Genomic DNA, 17,613 nt, shown 5'->3' with positions numbered 1-17,613 from the left:
AATGATTCCTATGAGATTATACTGTATATACATATATATATATATATATATATATATATATATATATATATATATATATATATATATATACAGTATATATATATATTTATTTGCTGCTTTCATGTTTACAGCTCAATGTCATGTGATGGACATTATTCAATAAAAGCTGGATAAAACAGTTGGTAGTTTGATTTTTGAAACTTTAATGAGACACAAAAACACTGTATTTTTAAATACAGAATGTAATGCAGTAATTTATAATCTGTATCAGTTTGGATCAGGATTGTTTCACTCTCTAGCATCAGTATTGGCATCGGCCCCCAAAGTTGGTTGTGCTCTAATTTCAATATTTCAGAAAAATCAATTAAAGGATAAGTTCACCCAAAAGTGAAAATCCAGTCATTAACTACTCAGACTCAAGCCAATTCAAAGTCATGTGAAGTTTCTGGAGCTTCACAGCAAAAGAGCATTGCAGCGTTCTCCTAAACAACTGAAGTAGATGGGGACTGATTTTAAAACGTAAAAAAAACAAGTAAAATAAAACAAAAACAAAACAAAAAAATGCTACGAACGTCTTCTCCAGCTCAACTAGGTCTCCTGACACCCTGAGATCCCAAATTGACTTGAAAAACACAAAGTTATTCAAACCCTTGATGTGTGGCTGAGTTTGTGCATCCAACGCTTTTAGCTTAGCGGCTACAGTGAAGATTTAGGCTTTAAAAAGGTTCTAAATAACGTCTTGTCAAATCAATTTGGGATCTCAGGTCTTGTGGAGACTTAGCCGGATGAGCTGTATTTCAGTTGTGTTTTTACATTACAAAACAAGTCGTATAACAAGCTGTGTAATGACAAATTAATCTTAAATCTAGAAATTAAAGTTAAGTTATTCAAGGCAATTTCCTGTAATTTTAACCCTAGTCCCTACATTTACATGTTTTGATGTGTTAATGAATTATATTAATCAGAAGGTTTTGAAACGGTCGCACAGATCACCTCAGCTGGCGTCACGACGAGGCTGCAATGGCTACAACACAACCATTTGAGGCAACTCCAACTGTCAAAGTTACGTCCAAGGAAAGTGCTTGTTTTTGCCACTCACAGGCTGACCTTGTGACTACATCACAGAGAGGATTACTACAGAGAGAGATATTTTTGTTCAATATTAAGAGTAACACAAGGAGAAGTTAGTGCCCCCTACAGGCTGGGGGGAGCGTATATGCCCCTGCTTTTACTGCAAAAGTACTCTGTTGCACATGAAGTAATTTTTCTGGTTTGTTTAGGATAAATAGATGAACAACATGGCTCCCGGTCACTTAACCTAAATAACATGAATATAATTTACAGTTATGAACTGACAAGTTCAGAGTACAATTCAAATGACTGTCATCCATCATCTGTTGGCCTCATTTAACAGGAGAGATACAATGATTTGTAAGTTGAGGGAAAATGTGCCTCTTTGTGCTCGGAAAACTATTTCATGGTCCGATGCTTCAGAAAACATGACTCATTTAACTCAAGATTTTTTTTCCAAATGCAAACCTCTGAATTTAAAATGCAAGAATGGAGGATACTTTCAGCAAGTGCTCGAGCTCGCCTTGAAACTGAGAACAAACTGTGTGAGAGAGTTATTGATAAGATTTGGTTGGTCAGGATTAGATTCGGCACGGAGAAAAGCGATAAAAATGCAGTGGGAGATAATGGCAACACATGCTCGTTGGTTGACGAACAAACTGGTAAATCGATGACACAAAGGACTCGATGGACGGCAGAGATTCAAATGGACTGTGCGACAAAACAACAACAGAACGTGGTGGAAAAACAGGCGGCCTGAACAAAATTCTAAACCAGAGAAGACGTCCTGATGCATAAAATGAAATCACATGGGAAAGAAGTGTGATAATGTGTGGGAGGGTATGTGTCTCTGTGTGTGTCTGTGTGTGTGTGTTGTGCACGCACATGTCACTCTGTGCGATACTGTTGAGTTATTTGCAGTATGGTTCATTAGACAGGCCCCGGGACTGTGTTTGAAACTGTTATGAGATGCAAATTCATCGCTGCAGTGAATGCAATTATTTCACAGCGGAAACAGTCGACATTATGAAGCCATTTATAATATGAACAACTTATTCACTGCATTTGTTTTGCTCGTGCGAAAAGCCGACTTTAAGGTCTACATCTCAGCAGTGCTTGGATGTGGAACTGGAGAAAAACCGAGCTGGATCCAGCTTTTATGTTCAAGATTCAAGATTCCTTCGTCCTCACAAGTAGTTAAAGGATACGTTCAGCCAAAAATGAAAATTCAGTCAGTATCTCCTCACCCTCATGTCGTTGGAAAGTGGGGTTGAATTCTGTAGTCTGCAAAACATTCCTGGAGTTTCACTGCAAAACAGTGCTGTTATACTCCTGAATAACTGAAGTAGATGGGGACTTGTTTGCAAATGTAAAAAAACAACTGAAAAACAAAAAAATAAATAAAAAATTTGCTCCACACAGCTCTTCCATTCCAATCGATTTAAACAAGGTGCACGCTAACACTTTTAGCTTAGCAGCAACATTTAAGTTTGGCTAAGTAGCATCTTTTCAGATCAACTCTGAGCTTGTGGAAACTTGGATGAGCTGCATGGAGCCAGTTTTGTTTATTTTACCTTTTAAAACAAGTCCCCATCTGCTTCATTTGTTTCGGAGAATGCTGCACCGCTGTTTTCTTGCAACACTCCGGAAAATGTTTACTCGGAAACCTCCCCCTGACTTTCCATCTGCGTGGGAGTGAGCAGATAACGACTGAATTTTCATTTTTTGTTGAACTGACTGACAGTCAACGCTCTGGAAGTATAGTGGGATGTATCATATGGTAGGATGTCTTATAAATTTACTGTATGATGCTTGAAAATGCATTTGAAGTGGTTTTCAACTTTTTTTTCTTGATTGGCCAATTTGGCTTTGATTCAGCATAATACTGTTTGAATAAAAAAATAGGTTGTATAGTGGGAAATAAAGTCATTTAAGTAGGGACGCAGGGACTACAGGCAAGCAATAGAGGGCAGCACCTGTTCAGCATTTAGCATCATACTGAGGCACACCTTCTACCTGCCAGCAGTACAGTATGTCTTTCTTCCTATCTTGCACTCATCCTTAAAAGATATGTTCAGGTATTTCTTTTCAAATCTTAATCTAGTTCCTACAGTTACTCCTTTCTGTAATTGTTCCTCTCCTTAACGCTTTTCCAAGGGAAGTGATGGGGGAACAGCAGTGCTCTGAATCGTACCCAATATTCATGTTTTTAAAATCAGTGTTTTTCCTTCTTGTTTTAATCGGAAAAAATATTTGCTAATCTAATCTGCAAAGTAACTAAAATTATACAATAAATGTAATAGAGTCAAAAGTACAATATTTGCTTCCAAAATGTAGGGAAGTGGAAGTAAGTAAAAATTCAGATACTCATTACATTACATCTGTCACACACAGGGGCGTAGCAAGCTTTTCAAAAGTGTGGGGGATGGATGTGGTCTTTCCAGTTAAGAGAACTTGTTCCAGATGCCTTAACATTTGCATTCCCTCCTGCTCAAATCTTTCTCTAAACTGCATGTCAACAACATCTAGAACTTTGTAGAATTCAGTCCTGTAGTAGTCAGAAGGGGACGCATGTACATGTGCAGGAGCACTACCTGTGAAGCGCTGAAGTGGGATACAGACACGAGGAGAGGCAATAGGAGTAAGATGGAGTGTCTCACACATCCTTGTTGCCTCTCATTTACCCATTCACACACGTACGAATATATCTGGGAAACAGACAGGTACCAAAAACAACGTCTGTAACGTTCTCTGATGATTATAAACGTTAACTACTCCTTATATGTTTAGCAAACAGGTAGGCACCAAACCCACGTATGTATTTTTCTAATGTTTTTATGAGTGTTTACAGCTGCCAATGTATGTAACTCTGTTCCAGGCTCCAGGTGGGAGAGGTCGGCTCTGGCCCATCCACCACCCAGGGGCCGTAAAACCATCACTGTCAAAAACACGGTCACTTTGGAACATCTCTGCTTGATGCGTCTCACTTAGACCGCTGAGGTGTCATATTAGCTCGACTTGAACATATGAAGGAGAACTTACCACATTCTTGCCTGTATAGAAATAAAACTCCCTCTCCTTGCCTTACATACAATAGTTAAATATAATGTACTTAATATGTAATATTTGGGCTTTTGTTGGTCAAACACAAGCTTATTGCTGGGCTGTAGCTTACCAGTTTGCAAGAGCCATTTTCTGACTACGTGACAGACTGCATGTACAATATGAACAGAATGTGTTTGTGCCACAGTAGTTAAACAGGTAAGGTCTGTTGTGTGTTGAACACATATGTCATTCATGACCTTAGATGAATCCATGAATAGGAAGCATTTAAAATGTGGGTAGGATAATCTAACGAGTTCCAGCCAAGCAAATTTGTAACAGAGTAAATGTAAAAAAAATATGGGTTATTTCATTTGAAGATATCAAAGATTAACTAACCCTAACTGGAAAGATTTAAGCAAAATGCAGGCAGTGTTGTTTCCTTATCTGGCTTTATTTATGCATTTTAGACCATTAGTGTTTTCTTAAATAAAAAGAGATTCTGTCCGTCAGTAAGTACAGTAATTTCATTGTTTGGTTTAAAAAGTTGTCCAATATGACAGTAAATGCTTCTGTAAACATTTCTGCAAGTCTTGAACTTTGAATTAGATTTTATTTACCTTGAAATATGAAGTTCTGGTTTGGTTTTGACTTTGTGAGTGGGACATCGGAGTAAAACACAGCCGTTGTTTATGTCTTTAGAAACAACCACGCTTTTCCTGCAATACAAGCCAAGATCCAATTAATAAGAGAATTGATGTTTGAGTCTCATCCCCAACTTGTCATTTAACGAGTTGGGAATTCTTACAAATGGGACCTTTGAGTTGTAAGAACATTTTTTTTGTTTGTTTTTTCAGAATAATTTCACTATCTTGATTTTTAAACTTTTGACTTTGAGTTCATGATAAAATCACATTGAACTTGTATAATGTGTAGTGTTATGTATACAGTGTTATGTCATGCAAAGTGAGTGATCATGGGAACAAGTTTCCTTACGCTCTAATAAAAGTTTTCTCATGCTATAATTAGCCGCACCATTGCCGGCTACCCAGAGGAACTTTTTCCCTATATGAATGTGACTCCTTCAAGGAAGCACGTCGAGCACGTTCCGAGTTAATAATCTCTAATCTGCAAATAGATGGCTGACTGTGTGTGCGTTGCAGAGCTCTTAATGTTCCCAGCTCTTTTATATATTTACACAATGAAGGAATTGCACACAGTCTTTCCCATCAAAATGTTTTATTGTCATATTGTCCCACATGAAAAAAAGAAAGAATCTGTTTAAATAGCAAGAATTTTTCTGCTCCTTTCCCACTTCATAGTGACTGACATAACTCAGTCACTTCTCCTGCTACTTCCTGAACATCGCTGGTTACTGTAAATATAACACACGCAAACACAGAGAGTGGTTATGTCATAAAACTGGTCTGTTGATTGAAAAAAACGTTTGAACCCGAAGGCTTCTTTTCCCATCAGCAGCACGTTTCTGACTAATTATTCACCTCAGGCTTCCTTGTCTCTGTCTGTAAACACAATAAATCCTTTCTTGACAGCTTCTCCTAAGTAAGCTGAAGACTTGGTGACTCATTGTAATAAAAGTAAACAGGATTTATATCCCTTTACTGCAAGTCAGGCAAATGATGATACAAGCATTTTTGTTATATATATTTATGTCAACATAATATATAACTATATTTAAAGTATAGTTTTAATGCCAAACTAAAACTAAACTACAACACTGTGGTTATATTTTTGCACAGTTCAGTTTCAGTTCGTTTTGTGGCAGTTTGGAATAATAGGCACTATGTCAGTGACAGATTTTTGATAAGCAGACACGGTTCTTTGATTTGACTACGCCTGCTCGCATTTCAGCTGAGGCCTTTTTTTGTTTGACTTTCAAAGTCTCAGAAATACCTCTGATGTTGTCGTGTTTCCCGTCCAAATATTTTGTGTATCCTCCCTCTCAGGAATGTGTTTTCAAAACTGCAAACATTGAGAAAGAAAGAAAGAAAGAAAGAAAGAAAGAAAAGAAAAGAAAAGAAAAGAAAAGAAAAGAAAAAAACAAAACCTCTTCAAAGAACTTCCAGGTGTGTGGGAGTTGGGAATGGGAAGAACGGCAGTGGCCCTCCTTAAGCCAATAAAGGGGTGTCTACACCTTTGATTACCTTTGCTCCCGAAGAAGCTGCATATAATCTAATACATTGCCTCCAGTGATGTCACTCTGTAGTTAAGTTGCATTGTGGATAATGTAGGCACATTGCCCTCCTATAACACTGTTTGACTCATTATGGACGGTAGTAGCATCAGTTAATATCATATTTACATTATTTCCACAGCAAAGCACAGAGATGGAGGGAATGTGAGGCTACTTGATGGTGTTTGGTCGGCTAGCAAGCATAAAGTAGTGGATTCACTGAAACTTTGACCCGTTGGTGGCGCAACATGAAAAGTTAGGCGACCAATGTCATTCAGACACATCATCTGGGGTGTCCGTTCATCTTGCATTATCAAGATGTAGCGCATGAAGAGTTATAACTGACCTGTTGGTGGCACTTGATAAAATGTCAGGGAGTTCAAGTCAGTAGGATTCCTCCTCTGGGGATCATGATTGTCGTTTTATTATCTCAGTTACACAATAAAGTCTCACTTACTGCCTTTTAATCATGGCTGAAAAAAGGAGATTTTTCTCAAATGCCACAAGGATATGCTGCCTTAAACCCCCCAAAATATCTTTGATGGTAACTCACAATGACGCAACAACGTAATGAATGCACAAAATACCCCTTTTCTCACCCATCAGCGCTGATTGGTGTGAATGTTCTGTGAGAGTAGCACACAGGGTCCGGCACAAACACAAAACTACAGCCTCCCAGCTAGAAAGTGCAAAGAGGGCTTAAAGATGTGCCTAATGTGTCTTTTCCTGATGATTAAACTGAGAACAGCAAATGCAGGGTTCTTTAAGTTCACTGGTCTTGCAATGTGTCCATCATGACTAAGTTTTTCAGGGTAGGAAGGGAGTGAGGAATAATGCTGGGGCAGCAGAGTGGTAAAGTGAGTGGGCTGAACATTGACCTCTCTCCGTGGGAATTTCCCCGCTTCACTGAATCATCGAAGACGTGTCCAAATGTAAGAATATTTCAGTGGCAGCGTGGAAATGTAGACTTCACAGTCAATAATAATTGAAACATGAAGTAATTTCAACAATGTGAGGTTTATTGTGAACATTCTCTAATTGATTAAAATCGTACAAATGGATTATTTAGGGACTGTATGAAAACAATTAGGATGGGGGGGTATAACTCTGATATAACTAACGCTATAGCAGCATCTACGCTAACCTCTTCCCAAGCTGCCTGTTTTCAAATGAAGAAAGACATTTTTGTTTCTCTCAGCATTGATCGATTGAACCACTGTCACTCTGCTTCAAGCTCATAGCTCGAAGCCTGGCGAGATGGATCTTACAAATCCATCTGTCTCAAATAAGATTGAAACGCTCAATATCAACCAGTTAATATAACATTAATATCCACAATAACATTCTCATATTCTAATAAAAAATAGGACTTATATCAGATAATGCTGAGGCCTCTTTTGCACGACATCAGATGTCCAACTGTCCATCATATCACACCAACTAGAATGACACACAGAACTACTGATGAGCCCGTGGTAGATTAAACATAATAAAGTGCACTCTAGGTTGCCCTTCCAGTGGACAAGATGTCATGAAGTGCTCTCTCTTCACTATAAACCTATCACGACTTTCTTTGCTTCACCAGTTCAACAGCTCTTTAAAAAATAGCGTGATTATGAACTTGAATTTTCTGGCACCAATAAAGCTCTGATCTCAGCAGTCACTCATGCTTGTGGTTAGCAATGTGCTGAAGGCTACGTGCGGTGTACAGTGTACGGTACAAGGCATCCTGCTTTAGTATCTATTCAAACATGATGTAACTAAAATGGTGAGAAGTAGATCAGACCTTGTTTCCCATGGAACTCTATTGTTAGGTTATTTCGGCCAACAAGGTTATTGATTGATTGAAATCTTTATTTCGAACATGTACATCTTTTTTTTTCCCATAAAGAAAGAAACTAACAAAAGAGTCGTGTGTATGAAAACAGGCAATTCTAATGACATGTTCAAAATGGATTGGGAAGAAGTGTGAACTTATCTAATCTCACCCCCTCTGTATTAATCTTTAGCCCATAATTCAGCGCAGGCTTCCTATTTAATCATTACTTATGAATAAATTAATATGTAATATACATATACACAAATATACAAACATACAAATGTACATAATTTATAACCAAATATGTCCTGCAAAATATAATTTAATTCATGAACCATTATTTTATGAATTATATCTTATATAAATTATATAGAATTATATATGTCATAATCATTTAAGTGTGAATTCTCCAGCATCCACTTACCCACCATGAAGGTGATTAAAGGTGCAATATGTCAGAATTGGCCACCTGTCATATTCATTCTCAACGGGGCAGCATATCACAAGAGTTACCGCTAATTGCTGCTAACTGTAGCAAGTCTGAGACGTCTGTCTGTGCAAAGATATGTTTCTCAGCCGCCTTTTCAACAGGTGTTTGATTGATGGCAGCTGCTCTGACAGTGAGTGTCACTGACACCAAACCACAGGACAGAGTTTTACAAGGGCAGCAAAAACATCTACTCAGATCCCGCACGAAAACATGCACCTCCGGGCAAATACATCATAGACACCTCTTGTTCTCTAACTTCTTGTACGGAAGGTGAAATTGCATTTCCGAGGACTAACTGTAACTGTTTGAGTCTTGTTTACGCTGTCAAGTGAATTAGTTAGAAATGCACATCCTTGAAGAGAAAAATCCAACACTTCCTTTCAGATTATAGATGGCAAATGATTAACGAGCCCGCCAGATCTTTTGAACAACTACTTTTATTAGGGTATTAACTGCCTTGTCTATTTGATCTCGCATTGTATTGATTTTATTGGGGGTTGTGTTATTTGAAGTCATACACACTTGTGCTAAAACGTGACTGTTGTTTTAAAATGTTTGCTGCTTTCATTGGTGAAGCACCTTGCAACCTTTGGACCACACTGCCTTAATCGACCATCTGAAAAACTCGTGGCATCAGTGATGTGGCTCTGGATTGGTTCATCTCCTGTCTGTCAGACAGTCCTTCTCTGTTATGCTTAGAGACTCCTCCCGTCTTTTGTGGAGCCCCCCAGGGGTCTATTCTGGATCTCCTCTTATTTACTATACAGGCTGCCCCTGGAACAATCATATCGATTTCTTTTATCGCTACACAGATAACAGATAACTATGTTGCATGTATGTTCCTTAGCTGCCTGTTACCCCCGATGTATCCTGTATTATGTCTTGCCGCGCTAAAAATTAAGAACTGGATGCGCAAGAATCTCAATCTGCAGCTGAATGACCCCAAATCAGAAAAAATAACTTTTGAGAAGAGGCCCAACAGGTGTTATTTTCAACCGAGATGAAGTCATTTCTTTCATCTGTAGATCAGGAGAAGGTCATTCATTATTTAATCTCATTTAAACTTGACTTTAAGCAGGCAAAACATACAAACACTGCAGCTGATACACAACACTGCTGCCAGGCAGGCATCCCAAGAGAAACAGCCATATCACACAAGTCCTTGACTGGTTATTGGTCAGTTTTATGATTGAGTTTATGAGTTTACTGCTCGAGGCCTTGAATGGTCAGATCCTAAAATCTCCATTTGACACTAAAGATGACTGGGCCTTTGCTGGCCAGGTAGTCCTCACACCTCGGTTTTATCTTGTGGCTTTTTCTTAACTGGTGGTATTTTTTGTAATTATTTAAATCATCTTATCCTCATTTGTATCCTGTGTTTTATTATACAATACTTTGTAACTTTGCTATATAAATAAAGGTATTATTATACAAACAATTATTTTTGCTTTTATTTTATTACTTTTGGCCCTAATGGGTGTGTAAATAAGCAAAATGTGGCCAGAGGGGTCAAATCACCTGGTCGATCACCTGTAGCCAGTGTTGTGAAAAGTACCCACGAGTCATACCTGAGTCAAAGTACAAATATTCAGTTTTCAAATATTGCTGACATTAAATATACTTATGTGTCAAAAGCAATTTTCTGTTTATAAATGTACTCAAGTATAAAAAGTGCAATTAAAAGTTAACTATACATACCATACGATATTTACATGTAGTATATATTGTATAATGTAAACTATGGGGCAACTGATTATCTGCCTGGATGACTGTTGGATCCAATATTGAGCATTTTTCTGATTTTTCTCAGACCCATTTGAAATCAGTGTTCTTTTATCTGAGTGCAATAAAATGAATGAATTAAAAATGCACTACCGTGGCTCTGAGCAGAAAAGAGACATACTCAAGTAAAGTACAAGTACCTCAAAATTGTACTTAAGTGCAGCGCTTGAGGAAATGTATTTATTTACATTCCATCACTGCCTGTAATGATGCTTCAGAGTGCATTTTCCTGTTGCCATAAGAATCTCTGGTATGTTGCAAAAACACCACACAGTGCTACTGTCTCTCTGCCTGGCAGCCATATTTTATGTAGAAAAACCCGCTCCTCTCTTCTACATTCATTAAAAAGTCATTGATGAGCAACATCTTGTTTCTCTTTTAAAATTTTATTGACCTGTTTACTTAAACTTACACATGAACACGTGAGCTCTTACAGGTTATAATATGGTACATACTGTACATAAAAGTGCAACAATATGTTGAAACAACAAGCGGAAAAAGGAAACAGAATGTAAACATGGAACAAGAAGATGATGTGACAGGATATGGGTACATCTTCTAAATGCTTGTTTACCACTGCCATCAGATTTGAATGCTACGATTTAGCTCCAAAAATTGACATCGGTAGAAACTATTTACACACGGTATCTGGTTAAGTGTAACAAATTTAAGTACTGTTGCAAGTGATATATCGAATAAATGGTACTTTTAGCTAATTTAGCGATAATATCATCTTTTTCATCTTTCATCAACAGGTCAGAACAGCTGTGCATTGATTTGTATTACAAACCGAGACAAGGAGGAAATAAGAGATCAATAGAAAATAGTTCAGAGTAAATATTTAACCTCTTCGATTCCTAAAATCCACTTAAATTTCTCTTTAAAACTAGAAAAGAAGCGTTTGGTTTTTTTTACGACTCAGTAAAAATGTCACCTAAACACCTTCCTCTACCTGCTCTGTTTAACGCTTCACTGAAGCTACATCATTCCTACACTGAGTGAAATATTCATACCTAAGATGTCGTACTCCATTTGATCGTATGGAAAATTTCGAGACATCATCCTCATTTACCTTTTTATACACAATGCTCCACAAAACGCATTTGACTGGCAGACCCATGGAAAGATCTGTGGGGGTGAAGAGGTTAAATATTTTACATAAATACATTATAAATCAAAAAGATTGCAATAAAGACAGTGTGCTCAAGAATATAACTTAAAGTGTAATGGTGTCATGCCCTAGCGGCTGTGGGTGGACTCTGGCTGAGCCTGAAGCCGGGTCTTGGTGGCCAGAGCCGCCTTCCGGGTCATGGTGGTGCAGCGGGTCAGGATCTCCTCAGTTTTGGGTCTGGGTGGCACCCTGGGAGCGATTGAGGCCGTCCTGCTGCCTTTGGACGTGACAGATCCGGAGCTCTCTGAACTTGCGCTGGAGCTGCGGCGTTCTGGGAGGCTGTCAGCTTCCTCTTTCAGACTTGAGGTCGACTCGCTATCTGAGGAGAGGTTGGAGAAGCTTCCCTCGCTGCTCGTGTTGCTCATGCTGCGTGTGCGGCCGTCTGACATCGAGGGATCGCTCTCGATCTGTGTTTGAGACCGGGTCTCGGAGAGAACATCCAGGGATCGGGCCTTGTGGAGACGCCCAGGCACACCTCTGGACGGACCTGCAGAATCCATCCGTGGGCTGTTTTCTTCGCTGGTGCTTGTTGAAGGAGAAGCCTGAAGTTCAGCGCTGGTTGCCAGGTTCAGAGTGGAGCTATGCAGCTTTCTCTGCAGGCTGAAGAGGCCGGCACGTGGATTGTTGTATGGTCGCAGGTACATGGAGGGGATGTAACCTCCCTTGTTATTGAACCTGAAGAGAGGATTGCAAGGAAAAGGGAAGTTATTTCAACCTGTATATCATATTTTGACTTTTCTTTGAATCTGAAATTTTAATCAGAAGAGAAAGATCTTCATTGACTGATTGTTTATGTCTAATCAAACTAAATAAACAAACTCTCTTTGTTTTCATGACTGAGTAAACAAACTGACCTCAAAGGACAACACAATTCATACTGTCTTACTTTGTTTATATGTGGCGGACCCTGCCACCTTTCTAGCTTCAAACAGTGTTCTGGGGACCTTATTTTCCTCTGAGGACAGCTTGTTTATTCAGTATTTTATTTTTTGTATTATTACCTTAAAATTCTGAGTTTGAATTTCTTCTCCTAAACTACATACTGCCCCTTTAATGAGACTAACTTCCTACATTTGTTCAGTATTTATATGTAAAGACACTGACGGGGCATTGATGAACACCTCACAACACGGTCCTTATTCCCTATTGTCTATTGTTTGCAGTGCAGACAGTGAGGATCGGGATACCTGATGAGCCACCAGCCGTTGTCAGACTTCCTCAGCACCTCGACCACAGAGCCGATGGGGATAGACACCTCGTCATCCTTCTTGGCCGAGTAACTCTTCACCGCACAGTACAGGGAACCTGAGGGTCACAAGAAAACAAGCTCAGACACACATCTCTCTTAAAACACATGTTTTCTCTTTGGTTGAAGGGGATTTAAACTTCCTACAGTTAAAGAGCGCTCCCCAGTGTTGGTTGTTTGTAATAACTGGGCTTCATGAAATGCTAAGTATGCGCATCTGGCATGCAATGATTGGTACAGTCGAAGCCAATTAATGTCAATGCTCACACTGATGCCAGGCTTATTAAAGTACAGTGATGCAATCAAGCTCAAATGAGATCTTTCTGCGTGACAAATGTGCATGTGTAAATTTGCTAAATACCTCCGAGCTGGAATCCAGCATCATGATCATCATCTTCCTCTCCCTCCCATAACTCCAGGTAGGGAGCAGGGAACCAAGCCAAATGCTTATCCTCGTTCTCCACCAGCCACCAACCTGCAGAGGGGCAAAAAAAAACAAACACTTTCAGAATCACAGAAAAGAGTGTGAAGAGGTTTGTAAATGTTGAGATCCAACGCTGCATGACAGCGACAGCACTGACCTGCAGGGTCTTTGATCAGGACGTCCAGCTTCTCGTCCACAGCCGCCTTGAACGGGCGATTCTTGGTATCCTTCGTCTCATAGTCTGCCACGCAGCGGTAAGTCTGGGTGACAAACGGGTGGGTGACGCTGCCCGCCACATTGCCCCCTCCTCCGCCAGAGGCGTCATCAGACAGCAGGATCATGATGCTGATGACAGAGATGTGAACGTTGAGAACAGAACTTCCACAAATTCACACAATAATTCCAACCTAACGCTGACGTGACGACCCTACCTGTTCCTGGTGAAGTCTTGCTGCAGGTCGTGGTCTTTGGGCATGAAGAACTGCCTGACCTCCGGGCTCTGGGTCACAGTGACGTCGCACTTCAGCAGTTTGTCGCAGTAGCTCTCCAGGAACTTCATGAGTTGGACAGATCGCTTGGATCCTTTCTGCTGGCGGCTGCTCCAATTGGCCTCGCCTGGACGGAGGAGGGGAAACATTTTCAAAATTAATTTGCAGGGAAGAAGATGAGCAGAAGAATGTGTAAAGTCAAGCGTCATTTCCATGTCAGAGTTGCTTATAGGAGAGGATTTCTATAGACTTTGCAATCAATCAGATGTAACACAGTTGAAATAATCTTACCACTGAATTTGGGGAGCATTCGCTCGCTTTTGCGGAGAATGTTCTGATGAGGGAATCTCTTCTTCAGCTGCCTCTGTTGGGAAAAAAAAGAAAATTTATTATTTCTTATATCATTGTTATTTCTTTAATATTAAAGGAGCACTATGTACTTTTGAAGAAGATATTCAAACACAGACATTTGATATTTACTGTATTAATGAGGTAATAACACAGACTCAATAAACAAGCTGTTCTCTAGAAAGGTGGCAGGGTCCGCCACATATAAACAAAGTAAAACAGTATGAAACTGTGTTGTCCTTTAAGTTTGTTTATTCAGTTTATTCAGTCATAAAAACAAAGACAGTTTATTATTTTGTTCAGGAAGATCTTTTCTCTTTTGGTTATAATTTCATTCTCGAAACTACACAGTGCACCTTTAAAGTGACCACAGCCTCAACAGCACACTGAGTTTGTTACTTACGTGAAATTTCTTGAACTCCTGGAAGGATCTGTAGACAATCACCTCAGCCTCGTCAGACCATAAAACAGACATCATAAACACCTGTGCAGAGAGGGACAAAATAAAGGAAACATTCATAAATATGGCGAAATAATTGAATAAAAATTAAAATGATAATCACAAAAAAAGAAAATAAAGATCTCTGAGTCGGTGGCTCACCTTGAGTTTCGGTGTGTCCCTGTGCACGGACCCGATCATGCGGGCACTGATGACAAAGCGCTGCTCAGCTGCCATGGTGCTCTGTGTGTCTCTACTCGCTGGAGGACTATCTACTGTCTCGACCCTTGGGTGTCCGGCTCGACTCGCTCGGCTGCTCTGCCCGACTGGGACCCAGCCGCGGTTAATATACGCTTCACGAGGGGGCGGAGACAGGACGGGAAAATCCACCTGAGGACGGCTGGAGGAGAGGATGCACACATGCAGGGCGTGTCCGGCGGCAGCAGCAGCAGAGCTGACGCAGGTGTGTCCGGATCTGCTGTAAAAACTAATAACATCACAGAGTCAAACAGCACAATGCAGAAGAAGTGGCAAAAAGAAAAACAGAGTAGTCTCAAGAATACCAGCTTGTCCCAGGTTAGGTAAGTAGGTAATAAAGTCCCCTTAATATCATAACTCTGTTATTAAAGGGGCATTATGTAGTTTTGGGGACACATTTTAATATTCACAATATAAATGAGGTCATAATACAAACTCAAAAATATTTACCATTTCCATAAACAAGCTGTTCTCAGAGGGAAAATAAGGTCCCCAGATCTCTGTTTGATGCTAGAAAGGTGGCAGGGTCCGCCACATATACAACACTGCTGCTTATTTTGTGCTGCCCCAAACAGCCACTGCTGTGGGGCCGGTAGCTGTACGCGAAGCCTGCAGGACATTCATTCAGACAGCCTGTTAGTCAGGTCTGTCAGCAAATTCGCCTCAGTCTCATTGATTCCACTGGTTTTCCAGCACGTAACCCCGTCCTAAAACCACAGTGAATAATGTTTACACCTCTTGTGCGAATAAAGATGCAATATACATTAGTAATTGGTTAGCTTTATAGGCGCTGGTCCACAGATGTTGTTGCCTTTCAAGGGATAGATACCCTATTTAGCTAAAACACATGAGAGTGGGATTGATGTTCTACAGCTACTGTCTGTAAGAAAGCAAAAAAAAAGTGCATTTCCCAAAAATGTCAACATTTTATTTCACACACCAGTTGGAAACAAAGTTATTTTCTTTGGCAAACATTTTGTTATTTTTCTCAAGGATTTATGCCAGCATCAGCTCCTCCGCTCCCATCTTCCTCAACTGCTTCCTGGCATCTCACGCATCCTCCAATCCCATAATATTTTTTTGCACGTGCAATCACTTGACACTTGTCATCTGGCAGCAATATCCCTTATCAGGAGCTGGTGTGGAGAGCTGTGTGTGTATGTGTGTGTGTCTGCTGAGGCTGACTAAGTAGGCGTGTGTTTGGGGGGGAAGCAGGTGTTTCTTCAAAGTAAGGATTGCATGAGAGGGCCGGAGTCGGAGGGGGTTATCCCGACCACTCATCAGGTGGACGTGGGCGTGGAGTCTTTGTCTGAAGTGGTGCCAGCATTTTATCACGCGCACACACACACAAACACTCAGGGCTGTGTGGTGTAAAAGGTCGGGACTGTCCAGCTCTGTGTACCACCCGAGAAGATGTCAACACCTGAGCGTATAGCAGCACGAGGTTTCCCAAAGTGAGCACGAGGACCATGACTCGGAATTCTTTTGGGCGTCTGTTGTGTGCTGTGCTTGGGCCCAAAACAGTCGCCCCTGGACTCTATAACCAAATGACTAGTTCACGTACTTTCTCACAAAGTATATGGTGGTTGCACATGAAAAAAGGAAAAACTGGGGTGATTATATTTGCAGAACTGGTATGGGCTCTATGGCATGATTGCATTCATGACATTTCATGTCTGTGATTATACCTGATGGTTAGACGATGATTGTCGGTTAGATGATGATTGTCAGTGTTTACCACCCTAACATTTGTCTGTACTGATGCTCCATTGTCAACTTCACTGTGTGCATTTTGTGTACCCGCCGTACCAGATGGTTGGGTGGCGCCAGGGCTTGCACCAGTAGATCAGGAAACAGCTAGTAAGAATTTGATATATTGCCAGTTAAAACAATACCACGCACAAGGTGAGGTAGCAAAGAGCAACTACAACGGCAGCATGCCAGCTCACAAAAGTGTATTTTATGATCCTATCGCAGGCTCACGGATGTAAAATTTCGATATCAATCTTGAAGCGGTTACTCATGACACATTTGAGGTAGCCTGGTTTCAAACCTCTGAAACTCTGCCCAAGTTTCATTTTGATCATACGTTTCAAAAATTGTACAGATAATGCATATTAATTATAACATATAAACATACAATATTAAAGGTGCAATATATAAGAATTGGCCACCTTGAATTCATACTCCAAGTAAATGGGGCAGCACATCAACTGAGCAACTGCTAACTGCTGCTAACTGTATTGCATATACGTACATACATATGGATTCTCGATGCATCGCGATCCCAGTGTATGGCATCCTCAATGATATATATTACTGCACATGGCTAAGTTTTCATCATTTAAATTCCCCTTTATTCAGAAAGTCCTTCCAATAATCAAACTATGAAAGTCTACAAAATAAGAGCTGCATCTTTTCAGTACATAGACATTGCGTAACAAAGCATTTATCCATCCGCGGTGCCTCACACGTTTTTTGTAATCTACAATAATATTGGTTTCACAGATAAGGAATTAATTGACTCTGCCGCACACACTTCTCTCAGAGTTGGGTGGCAAAGTTGACAGCGCCTCCTCAGATATTGGCTGATTAGCTTGCTGTAACATGATTAATAATTGCCCGGGGCTAGCTGGTTAGCATGCTAACCTTAGCGGATATCTTTTTGACACAATACAGAAACGCCTTTGACCTTCAAAACTGTTGATAGTTTTTTTTAATGATTTCAAACTAAATTCTTATATATAACACCTTTACAATGTGGAATCAGACTAAGTTATGTGAGAATATGCTAGATACTGTGTAAATACAGGAGCATCTCAAGTCTATTTTCTAGATACC

The 17,613-nt window shown here is 40.1% G+C and overlaps 1 protein-coding gene across 1 annotated transcript; it reads right to left on the bottom strand.

Annotated features, from left to right (window-relative positions):
• Window positions 1–10,807: 10,807 nt before the first annotated feature.
• LOC311250641 (NADPH oxidase organizer 1-like) lies at window positions 10,808–14,826 on the bottom strand. The gene is made up of 8 exons (XM_084342498.1): window positions 14,677–14,826; window positions 14,479–14,559; window positions 14,019–14,091; window positions 13,671–13,854; window positions 13,397–13,584; window positions 13,177–13,290; window positions 12,757–12,874; window positions 10,808–12,244 (listed from the first exon to the last, which is right to left on the bottom strand). Exons 1-8 carry the CDS (start codon window positions 14,749–14,751, stop codon window positions 11,638–11,640), a joined length of 1,440 nt encoding a protein of 479 aa, XP_084198624.1. The 5' UTR covers window positions 14,752–14,826; the 3' UTR covers window positions 10,808–11,637.
• Between the last annotated feature and the right edge of the window lie 2,787 nt (window positions 14,827–17,613).

Source organism: Pagrus pagrus, assembly GCF_965226575.1.
Source record: "Pagrus pagrus genome assembly, chromosome: 21".
NCBI lineage: Eukaryota > Metazoa > Chordata > Actinopteri > Spariformes > Sparidae > Pagrus > Pagrus pagrus.
This window is presented reverse-complemented; position numbering and strand designations above follow the sequence as displayed.

Coding starts and splice junctions, on each gene's coding strand:
- LOC311250641 (XM_084342498.1), bottom strand. CDS start 14,751: ATGGCAGCTGAGCAGCGCTTTGTCATCAGTGCCCGCATGATCGGGTCC. Junction 13,291..13,396: donor CCTGATCAAAGACCCTGCAG/GTCAGTGCTGTC, acceptor GCCCCTCTGCAG/GTTGGTGGCTGGTGGAGAAC. Junction 12,245..12,756: donor AACGGCTGGTGGCTCATCAG/GTATCCCGATCC, acceptor TCCTCTCTTCAG/GTTCAATAACAAGGGAGGTT.